Source organism: Heteronotia binoei, chromosome 1, assembly GCF_032191835.1.
Source record: "Heteronotia binoei isolate CCM8104 ecotype False Entrance Well chromosome 1, APGP_CSIRO_Hbin_v1, whole genome shotgun sequence".
Classification (NCBI taxonomy): Eukaryota; Metazoa; Chordata; class Lepidosauria; order Squamata; family Gekkonidae; genus Heteronotia; species Heteronotia binoei.
This window is the reverse complement of record NC_083223.1, coordinates 255268717-255280710: the sequence shown is the minus strand read 5'-3', so window position 1 is coordinate 255280710 and position 11994 is coordinate 255268717. Positions and strand designations below refer to the sequence as shown.

Sequence of the window (11994 nt, the reverse complement as noted above, 5' to 3'; positions counted from 1 at the left end):
TGAGAGAGAGAACGGAAGAAAGGATGGAAAAGAAGCCAAGGTGGCAACTCCCTGTTTAAGGATGAGGAGCGAAATTTCACCAGCCTCTAGAGTCTAGAACATCAGCTTTGGCCATTATCTAAACCCTTCAAGATCTACACAGCTGATGACACCACTAAACCCTCTTCTCCATGAGACACCGCAGATGTTGACATAGCCATCAAACATGTAGATGGCCAGAAGGTTGCTCACCCAATGAATCTAGACGTGCAACATTGGTAGAGGTATCCTCTCTCTTTGACCCATGCAGCAGGGATTACTTGCCACAAGACGGAGGAATGAAGAATCATCGAGACCAATTCCTAGATCTGTTTTGGATGTGAGATGAGAAGTTACAAGTTTCATATCATCCACCATCTACGTTTGTCTTCCTATCAAGGTTGCTGGAAGATTTAACCCCCTATGTAGATAAGGTATGGCAAATATATTCCTCATTCGGCAGTCTTTGATTTTACCTGTTCTTGTCTTGTATGTAAATAATCTGTGTAGTTTAAACTTTTAAAAGACAACAAAAATGTGGGTTCTAATAAAAGAATCCCAAGTTTTGATGTGAATTATCCAAGCCAAGCAGTCATGCAGAATTTATTCCAGGTTTTCAAATGAATTTGGGAAACTCAAGGAGGGGGAGAATGGGTTGGTGGTAGACAGAAAGGTATGATTAGGGGGGATAGGTGGATAGTACAAGCTGAATACAATGAATTTGGGGGTTGGCCAAGAAACTGAAGCCACACCTTCGTCTAATGGAAATCCACATCAGTGCCCATTTGGTTTTTCACATATCACTTCCACTATTTCCCCTCCAAGCTAATATGCTTCTTGAAAGCAACTGGCTGGCTACTCTTGGGGGGAAATCCTGGATTATATGGATTCCTCCTCTGAGCCAGTGAGATTTTCATTATAAAGGATAGATTCATGCCAGACGGGTCTATTAGCGTCTATCAGCCATGCAAGCTAAGGGATAACTCTTCCATGTTCAGAGATAGTCTACCTCAGAATACCAGAAAATGGGGCAAACAACAGCAGCCATCACCTTCGCGCTTTCCTGCTGAACTTCTAAAAGTATCTGATTGCCCATTATTGGAAAAAGAAAGATGCTGGAGCAGATAGACCTTTGGAATAGACAGACATTTTCTTTTGGCCTTATACAACCTGGAGGTTTTGAAAGTGGGAAACAAGGAAAACAGATGGAAGGGAGACAGATATTCTCAGAACCTATGCCTTTTAGTACAGGAAGGCATCTCTGCTCATCTCTAGCCTTGAAAACCCCATGGTGATGACCCCTAATGCTTCCCTGCTCCCAAGTAGATTTTCCTGTCAAAAATAATTTAGTTACCCTCAGTGATTGAGCCATCCTTCAGTAGTGTATATTGTCTCTTTCTTTTATAAGCTTTAACTGTCCCACCTGTCACAGATATTGGTTTAGGCTTATAACCCAGCACAGGAACTAGAAGAAATTCAGGAGCTGTCTTGTTTTAAAAGACCATCATGAAATGGCATGTGAGGCAAAATTAACTTTCAAAAAAGAGTAAAATTTTTGATAAACAGGCAGGGAATATATAAATAATGAGGATTCAACATATAGAAGTTGCCGAGGTAAAACTTTCTAATATATACAGAATTTAGGTTTTTGAACATACAAGAGAGTGATGTTGTAGCTTAACTCAGCTTAAGTCAACAGCAACTTGATAGCACTTAGGTGAAATACTGGCTAGAATAACGGGAAAGTGTAAAGTATTTTGGCATGTCTGTGTGCATGTGTGTTTCTGTTCCTTTTGGTAGGCTTCTTGCAGGTTAACACGGCTTAAAGAGATGCCCTTCTTTTCATAGGCAAGTCGTTCTCTAGCATCAAAACATGCACCATCTGCTGGTCTTGGCATCCTTTTGTCTTTCATCCCTTTCTGGGAGCTCAGCAATTTACCAAAGGCCAACATACCCAGGTATGGATGAGACTGCACACACGCAAAGGGATCCTAATGTGTTTTTGCTCATAATCTGATGTAGAAAGCACTGGGATGTGCCTCAAATCTGCCTATAGGATTTCCAGGAGAAATGCCTGCATCAAGCTGGTATCTGCTACAGATCCCAGATAATTGTTGCATGAGGAGGGAAGGGATACCTTACTTGAAGATTTCCTCTAAAAGCAATATTTCTGGCCCTCTTTTTAAAAGGGAAATGTGAAAATGTTGCATTGGTATCATGTAACTGTAAATCAGGCATACAGTGCATGCTGCTACTATAAGCAGATGTGCTTACAGTCACATAGAAGCCTACATAGAACGGGGGGAAATCCTGAGTTTGGTAACACTGGTAATGAAGAATGCTCAAGGATCTGTCCTGGGACCTGTTTTGTTCAACATCTTTATCAATGATTTGAATGAAGGAATAGAGGGAATGCTTATTAAATTTGCAGATGATACTAAATTGGGAGGGGGTGCAAACACAGAAGACAGAAACAGGATACAGGATGACCTTGACAGGCTGGAAAACTGGGCTAAAATCAATAAAATGAATTTTAACAGGGATAAATGTAAGCATTTAGGTAGGAAAAAATCCATTGCATGGTTATAGGATGGGGGAGACTTGTCTTAGCAGTAGTATGTGCGAAAAGGATCTAGGGATCTTAGTGGACCATACTCTGAACATGAGTCAACAGTGTGATGCGGTGGCTAGAAAGGCAAATGCAATTTTGGGCTGTATCAACAGAAGTATAGTGTCCAGATCACATGATGTGATGGTATTGCTTTACTCTGCTCTGGTAAGACCTCAGGTGGAGTATTGTGTTCAGTTTTGGGCACCACATTTTAAGAAGGATATAGACAAGCTGGAACGGGTCCAAAAGAGGGCGACAAAGATGGTGAGGGGTCTGGAGACTAAGTCCTATGAGGAAAGGTTGAAGGAGCTGGGGATGTTTAGCCTGGAGAGGAGGCGGCTGAGAGGTGATATGATCACCATCTTCAAGTACTTGAAGGACTGTCATATATAGAGGATGGTGTGGAATTGTTTTCTGTGGCCCTGGAAGGTAGGACCAGAACCAATGAGTTGAAATTAAATCAAAAGAGTTTCCGGCTCAACATGGGTTGAAATTAAATCAAAACTTCCTGACCATTAAAGCGATTCCTCAGTGGAACAGGTTTCCTCAGGAGGTGGTGGGCTCTGCTTCCTTGGAGGTTTTTAAACAGAGGCTAGATGGCCATCTGACAGCAATGAAGATCCTGTGAATGTGGGGGAAGGGTTTGTGAGTTTCCTGCATTGTGCAGGGGGTTGGACTAGATGACCTTAGAGGTACCTTCCAACTCTATGATTCTACGATTCTATATTCGTGTCACATGAAAAGCACCACAAATGTCAACAAAACTTTATTTGGAGTGTGGAATTTATGGGAGAAAAACCCCTTGAAAACAAGAAAAGAATGATGCAAACGTTTCCTGTCACTTCGCCCTGTTAAAATCCCTGTTGTGAATATCAGCTTGTATATTTTCTGGCATCACTGCCCTTACGATCACAACATGAACAATGTGAGGATCCTGCATGCTCTAGGATTATTTTCTTGACTGGGAAACATTGGTGAACTCTGTGGAGAGCAACAGTGGAGAATGTCCACTCTCAGGGTATGTCTTTGGCAAGGGGAAGGGAAACAGTGTCTGTCATAAAGGTCTGCATTGGAAAATATTAATTTTTTAAAAAATCTATATCATAATTTAAGAAAGTGAAGGCACATTGGTTTTAAGAATTCTTGGAAATGTTGTTATATAGTGAGACTTCCCAAGCTCTATATTTGTTTTTATTGAGAGCAGATATCTGCCTATTGTTTTCCATTAAAGGAAGATTGAAGATTTCCCTGAGAGGACATTCCCCCTCCCACCGCCATTAAATAGTACTAAAACATCATCCATCCTCTCTTATAAGACTCCACAAGGTTCAAGCAAATTGGAGAAAGGAGTCCAATTTTACAGTCCCTTAAATAAGGTGCCCCCAGTCACCCTCTCTGCATAGTGGGGATGGGGGGGGGGGGGGAGGCATGAAAATGTCTGCTAGTTTTCCAGAGTGGCCTCTGGAAAAACCAAACCTAGCAACTGTGAGTAAAAGTAACCCTTCCAGAATGCCTTAGTGAGTGCCCATCCATCTTGTCAATTAGGGTTGCCAGTTGACCAGTGGAAGACAGGGGGGATGGGCATGGTGGGGGAAATGGTGGCATGAGCATGATAACATCACTTCTAGTTACAACCCGGAAGTGACAGCGGGTAGCTCTAAAAATCACTGGAAACTCTATGGTTTTACAGAGGTTCTGGTGATTCTTAGAGGTATGACGATCATTCCAGGTTCTACTCAGAAGTGATGTCGCTGCACTTGTGACACCAGTGGGTTTTTAAATAAAGTAGACTGGGCAAAGGGCAGGCAAAGGATCTGTCCAGATGGGGTTTAGCATAATCCAAGCAAACCGTCTCTCCCAAAGTGCAAGTGACAGCATAACAGACATGCAACACAAAATGTCCAACGTAATAAATGGCTTCAGTTTCAAATTTCCCTCCTCTCCAAGAAAAACTGTGATTGGCTAAGGCAACTTGCCTGATCAGTCCCAGGTCTGTGACTGGTTGAAAGAAACGTTGTGTCTTGAGGAATGCAGTCACAAACTGTGGTTCCAGAGCAGACTGAACAACTCACTTTAATTTTCACATGATTATCAGCCACTGTTTGCAGTAAGCGTGTAACATAAAACTTTTGTGAGTGTGTGTTTTTAAAGCTTTGAACTGCATACGTTTTTTAGGACTACACGTTTTGTGTCTGGTTGCCTTTTAAAATAAAGCACTGGAATACTTTAACCATGGTGAATTTTTAAGGGAGTAGCATTAAATAATTAACAGTACAATAAGTAACAGTACCATTCTAAACTAAAATTATGCCATTGTCAATGGACTTAAAAGGGTGCGATTCTTTTTAGGAGGGCATCTTAAACATTGTTAAATTCAATAATTTTACAAAACAAACAGCCAGTACCCCCACTCACTACATACCCAGCAAAGCCATATTCTTCAGAAGTCTGAAGCAATTCAAGAAGAAAATAAATAATTTTTTCAATGAAATTCTATTTATTTATTTAAATTTATTTTTGTATATCCCCTTCTCCCCCACAGGGACCCAAAGTGGCATACATCATTCTCCTTCATTGTATCTTCATAACAACCCAGTGAGGCAGGTCAGGCTGAGTATCTGACATGCCCAAGGTCACCAGCAAACTTCTGTGGCAGAGCAGGGATTTGAACCTGGGTTTTCCAGATCCTAAGTCTGGGATTTCTGCACTGCCCAGTACATTTTCAGTTCTAACAATAGCCTTTCCGATGGCCCTTCTGGTTTCTCTTTTCAGCAACACCACCACCTCTCCAACACTTGCTGAACCCAATCAACAAGATCGTGCACACCCAGAGAGGGGCTACCGTCACCATGCCCTGTGTTTTGAGGGCACCGCTGCCCCAAAACTATAAGGTGAGGTGGAGCAAGGTGGAGCCAGCTGAATACATGGAGGTCGTCATCCTGATCACCAATGGGGCCCATCATAAAACCTATGGTCCGCTGGGCAGCCGGGTTCACCTCAGGCGCAACCACCGCTATGATGCCTCTCTGACCATCTCCAACGTGGCCCTGGAAGATGAAGGCCGCTACCGCTGCCAGCTGATCAACAGTCTGGAAGATGAGAGTTTGTCTCTTGTATTACAACTAGACGGTAAGGCCCAGACTGGCCCAGCCAGTTCCTGTAGGAGAGGGTTGCCAGGTCCGACCCAAGGAACCAGGAGACTTTGAGGGTGAAGCCAGGAGACTTCGGGGGTGGAACCAGAAATATTTTGGGGGTGGAGCCAGAAGCAAGGTTGTGACAAGCATGGTTGAACTCCAAAGGGAGTTCTGGCCATCACATTTAAAGGGACCGTATGCCTTTTAAATACCTTCCTTCCATTTGGAAATAATGAAGGATAGGGGCACCTTCTTTTGGAGTGCATAGAATTGGGCCCTGTGGTCCAATCTTTTTGAAACTTGGGGCATGTTTTGAGGAGAGGCAACAGATGCTATGCTGAAAATTTGGTGCCTCTGCATAAAAAAAAAACAGTTCCCCCAGAGCCCCAGATTGATTAACCATTTTACCCTATGGGAATCGGTTTCCATAGGGTATAATGGAGTGCCCAGCAGACATTCCCCCCCACACACACTTTCTGATGACCCTGAAGCGGGTGGAGGGCCTCCAAACCAGGGGATCCCCTGCCCCCAACTGGGGATTTGCAACCTAGGAATAGCTGCCACATTTCTCTCTGGAATGGGCAGGTCTCAAAGCAAACTCAGTGCTGGCAGTAAGCATGCAGCTGCTTTACATCAAGTCAGACCATAGAATCCTAGAGTTGGAAGGTGTCATAAGTAGGGTTGCCATTTTCCAGGTGGGGCCTGGAAATCTCTTAGAAACTGGGCTCCTGATGACAGAGATCAGCCCCCCCCCCAAGAAAACAGCTGCTGGTGAGGTTGGATTCTATGATGTTATAACCCATTGATCACCTCTTCTTCCTTGGGGGTGGGAAATTGCAGCTGGGAGCAGGTAAATAGGAGGCCTAGACGCACTGGATACAGACCTCACTATTTAGATCCTCCCATATCTCTGTTGGTTGGCCAGTGGGTAGAGGGAATGGGTGAAATACCCGGGGTCTCCACCACAAACAAGTCTTGCTCATGTTTGAATACTGCGAGAGAGGAAGGGTTGGATCCTTCCTTCTGAAGCACAGCCAGCCAGGGCCAGGTTAAATAGCCCTTAAACCAGATAACTCTCTTCTGTAGTGTTATTAACTAGGTTGCACTGGGTTCAGCTTAACTTGATAGTGTCCCTCCAGATCAGGTGGTTGTTCAGGACTATGGCCCTCTAAGGACTTCCCTAGTGCACTGACTGTTATCTGGGAGAACCAGGTTTGATTCACCACTCCTCCACCTGCACCTGCTGATGTGACTTTGCGTCAGTCACAAGTTCTCACAGAGCTGTTCCTCTCAAGAGCTGTTTCTGTCAGAGCTCTCTCAGCCACACCTACCTCAAAGGGTGTCTGTTGTGAGGAGAGGAAGGGAAAGGATATTGTAAGGTGCTCTGAGACTCCTTTGGGTAGTGAAGGGCAGGGTATAAATCCAATCTCTTCTTCTTCACTTCTTAAATGAGAGTGTTCATGGGCAGAATCCGTTGTTGGACTGCTCTTAGCATTAGAAAGCTTCTCCTAATGTTCCGCTCAAATCCACCCTTCTGTAGTTTAAGCCCAGCAGATACAACCATGCCATATAGAGGGACTTTAAGGATGCGCTGTCCTGTCCTCCCTCAGTTTTCTTCAACCTAAACATACAAGTTCCTTCAATCTTTCCTCATAGGAATTATTTTTCAGACCCCTTGCCACCCGTCGCACTCCTATTAACCTGTTTCAGTTAAATGTTGGGGTTGTTGAGGAATGATTGTCCATATTAGGTCATTGGCTGAGGCGCTTCAATCTCCATTTCCTTCCTGCAGCACATCCCTTTCCACAGAATGTTCAAATCCTCTCCCTTTCCAACAGGTGTTGTCTTTCCGTACCAGACTAGCCACGGGCGCTACAAATTCAACTATTTTGAAGCCAAACAAGCATGTCAAGGGCAGGACTCTAGGCTGGCCACATATGGACAGCTTTACAAAGGTAACAAACCCACAGATTCCCTCTCTGTGGCCATGTTCTTTACTCTCTCACTTTAGTGGCCAGTTGGACTTAAATGATAACCTGACAGCTACAGCCGAAAGTCTTGCTGGTTAGTTCAAAATTATCAAGATGTTATCTTTTAAAATTTTAGTTCTCAGTGTTTTTATTTACTTGGACCGATTTCGCACTCACCTTACACCGCTCTCACATTTGTCTTCTCAGTGCAACTTTCTTCCAATTTCCCACTATCTGCCCCGGGGCTGCAGCAAGGATTGTCGTTTTCCTGCAACAGAAACCACTAAAAACCAGTTTCTGTTTGCTGCACAAAAACACCGATCCTTGCTGCAGCCCTGAGGCAGATAGTGGAAAATCGGAAGAAAGCCGCACTGAGAAAACGAACGTGAGAGCGGCGTAAGGTGAGTGCGAAATTGGTCTTGTTTTTTTTCTATATTTGTGTGTGTGTGTGTGTCTGCACCTGGAAGTCCTGGTGACCTCTGGTGACTGACCCCTGTTGGGGGCCTGAAGGGTATTCAGGGAGCTGGCTGAAAAAAGCCTGCCCTGTCTCCTGACTGCTGGTATTCCAAGGAGGTCCATCCAAGTACTTGCCAGGGTTGGCCCTGCTTAGCTTTTGAGATCTGACAAGATCAGGCTTACCCGGGACTATGCTGGTCAGGGCAGTTCTGAGACCGATTCCCCTCTCGCCTTGTTCTGGTCTCGTTGCTCCTTTCCCTGCAGCACTTCTGCTGGATTTCGCACAAGCTGCCTCAGCGTGGCAAGTTGCTCCACCTCTTTTCAAGTTCCCTCTGCGGCAGGCAGAAACCAGTTTTCAGAGGATCCTGCCTGCCGTGGAGGGAACTTGAGAGGTGGAGCAACTTGTTACCGCGAGGCAGCGTGTGCGAAATCCAGCAGAAGCACCATCAGGAAACAGGGCAACGAGACTGGATCAAGGTGAGTTGGGAATCGGTTTGAGTGTTTTTAAATTTGTATATTTAAATTTTGTGCATTTTAAAACATCTGTAACCTATACTTTTTAATTTTAATGTGTTTTCAATATATGTGTTTTTTTTTTAAAAAAAATCTTGTTAACTGGACAGATGTTTTGTGTCCTTACAACTTTGTTAACCTTTCAGCTTCACATTGTTAACCACCTAAGGTCTGAGGAGATAAGGTGAGACATAAACATTTTAAACAAACAAACAGATAAATGTAGAATTTCATCTCAAGCTTGCTGTTTTTCTGTCCCCAGTGGCTCCTGTTTTCTGTGTCTGCTTGTTTGCATTAGAACTGGACTTTGAGCAAGGAAATTCATGTTCAAATCTACATCTTCCACTGTCACTCAGCAGAATTTACCTCACAAGATTGTTGTGAAAATAACATGGAGGAAGAACCATGTATAGTGCCCTGGCTGACATCCTTGTAGTCAGAGACCCACAAAATGTAAAAGACATTTGCAATGCATAAGAAATAGGGCAGCAGAGGAGGGTGGGGTGAATTAAGGACCATCATGAGTACAAAGTTTGGCTCTGCAGGAAGTTCAACATCTCTGGTCACTGAACATTTGCAATGGGTCTGTTGTCTCTTTCTCTCCTAGCCTGGACTGAAGGGCTGGACTGGTGCAATGCAGGCTGGGTCATGGAAGGGACTGTACATTATCCCATAATTAACTCCCGTGAGCCCTGCGGGGGCCGTCTCCTTCTCCCTGGTGTCCGGAGCTATGGGTCCAAGGACAAGTCAAAGGATCGGTTTGATGCCTTCTGCTTCTCTTCCGCTGTGAAAGGTATGTGGTTGGGCAAGAGTTGAGTCCTGATTTAAGACTATACACCAAGCCACTGGCTAGACCTCACTGCTTAAAATGAACTCTACTTGTTCCCCACTCCATTTCCTAGATTCAAGACAGGGACACTGAAAAGTAGGATATGCTTGTAATACTCAGGTTCTCATTCCAAAGCTCACTGACAGAAGACTTCCTCTTCTCTTATTACACATTGCTGAACATCATAAGTCTTTTATTTTATTCATTTATGTCATATATAGGCCATTGGTCCTGCTCCAATGAATGAGGATGTTGTGATGGAGCATTTCATCTGTGAGAGCCAGTTTGGTGTAGTAGTTAAATGTGCAGACTCTTATCTGAGAGAACTGGGTTTGATTCCCCACTCCTCCACTTGCAGCTGCTGGAATGGCATTGGGTTAGCCATAGCTCTTGCAGGAGTTGTCTTTGAAAGGGCAGCTTCTGGGAGAGCTCTCAGCCCCACCACCTCACAGGGTGTCTGTTGTGGGGGAGGAAGATAAAGGAGATTCTGAGCCACTCTGAGACTCTTGAGATTCAGAGTGGAGGGTAGGATATAAATCCAGTATCATCTTCTTCTGTGAATGGGAGAGGGTATCTAAATTGCCACTTCTCTGCTGCCACATCAGTGCTGTCTTTAGAATGATGATGACAATTGGCCCATCTCACAGGATTGTTGTAAGGCTTGAGTTGTAATACACATCCTATTTTTTCATTAGGAACGGGTTCCATAAGCCTCTTCCTTTCCCTTCTCATCTCTGAGACAAGGAGGCAGTCTTCTGATAGGTTCTTTTGTGCATCTAAACTGACATACCTCCACCCCTTGCTGACCAATGTCTAATTGGGCTCCTTCTTTTATCTTCTCAGGCCGTGTCTACTTCATCCGGGGACACCTGAATTTCAAGGAAGCAACTCAGGCTTGCCAGAAGGACAGAGCCACCATTGCCAAGGTTGGGCAGTTGTACGCAGCATGGAAGTTTTCCCAGCTGGATCACTGTGACGGAGGCTGGCTAGATGATGGCAGCGTGCGCTACCCAATTATCACTCCCCGCACTGGCTGTGGAGGTCTCCCCGATCCTGGTGTCCGCAGTTTTGGTTTCCCCAGCAAGCTAAGGAAGAAGTATGGCGTCTACTGCTTTTCAGTGAAGTAGAGAGGATGAGAGACAAAGGCTAAGAGGTGTTCTCCTAACTTGAGGGGACGACTAGGCCCAGCTTTACTCCTTGGGCCTCCCACACAAAATGGGGACTCTGTACATAATATCTCTTTCCCAGGGAGGTGTTGATATTCATTATTTAACAGGGGCTAGTACCTTTGCTAGCTCAGGCTTTTCCTTTCTGCTGGAAAGCTGAAGAAGGAACTCATGTTATAGGCATGTATCAGCCAGGTTTTCACAACTGTATACATATTTCAGAAATAGTCCATTCAAGTTGCTTCTAATCTGATGTCTTGTCCCAATTAATGCTACACTTTAGCCAATTTAGTACTAAAGTTAGTACCTTCCCAGCCAGGTACTAACTTCGCCACACTGCCTTCAACACTACAAAGGAGCACCTTGTACAAACTTTCCATCATGTCTGTCCATTCTTCTGTCCTTCCTTCTACACAACTACCAGCTACTTTTGAAGGTCTAAACCACCTTATAACTTTTCTTGCTGATCCTGTATATTCCCCCAAGCATTTTATTTTATTTTATTGACTTGATTTATAGTCTCTCTTTCTTGCTGAGGCTTAAAGTGAATTATAACTAAAATAAATGCACTAGAATAGTACAATACATGCAAGCGTTTTACGGTCCTGGAGAAACATTCTACCTGATTCATCAATACTCACTTGTTTTAGCCAAGCAAATCATGGGCTCTTCTGCATTTTCATTTTTGTCATTTGTGTGCCTGTTGCTTTATTTTTTCCCATTTTCTGCATGCATTTTGCTCTCTGTAGTGGTCAATTCAATATTACACCACTGTATATTTGGCATTTTCCCCAGTGCTTTAAATCTGCAGGGAAATATGCTGGACATACATGGATGTACTTCAGCCTGTGTGATCACACACACACACACAAACTTTTGGTAAGTGTAGAAAATGTAGAACACATGGAATGCACCGCCACAGGAGGTGGTGGCAGCCATAAGCTCAGACAGCTTCATGGGGGTATTGAATAAGCATATGGAGCAGAGGTCCATCAGTGGCTATTAGCCACAGTGTATTGATGGAACTCTCTGACTGGGGCAGTGATGCTCTGTATTCTTGGTGCTTGTGGTGGGGGGAGCAGTGGGAGGGCTTCTAGTGTCCTGGCTCCACTGATGGGCCTCCTGATGGCACCTGGGATTTTGGCCACTGTGTGACAAAGAGTGCTGGACTGGATGGGCCATTAGCCTGATCCAACATGGCTTCTCTTATGTTCTTAAGGTTCATCTTCTCTAGTCACTATGGAAAAGCACACACATGCACATCTCCCTATCTGTGTGTGAAGTGCTGTCAAGTCAC

The 11994-nt window shown here is 44.3% G+C and overlaps 1 protein-coding gene across 2 annotated transcripts; it reads left to right on the top strand.

Moving 5' to 3' along the window:
* Positions 1-348: 348 nt before the first annotated feature.
* Positions 349-10838, top strand: HAPLN2 (hyaluronan and proteoglycan link protein 2). Of its 2 annotated transcripts, none has more exons than XM_060260366.1 (5): positions 349-452; positions 5402-5758; positions 7602-7718; positions 9310-9495; positions 10375-10838. In XM_060260366.1, the coding sequence occupies exons 2-5, from the start codon at positions 5479-5481 to the stop codon at positions 10656-10658; spliced, it is 867 nt and encodes a 288-aa protein (XP_060116349.1). In that variant the 5' UTR covers positions 349-452; positions 5402-5478; the 3' UTR covers positions 10659-10838. The 2 variants fall into 2 exon arrangements, with proteins under 2 accessions (XP_060116349.1, XP_060116341.1); XM_060260358.1 differs by lacking the exon at positions 349-452 and adding an exon at positions 1873-1976.
* Positions 10839-11994: the final 1156 nt, after the last annotated feature.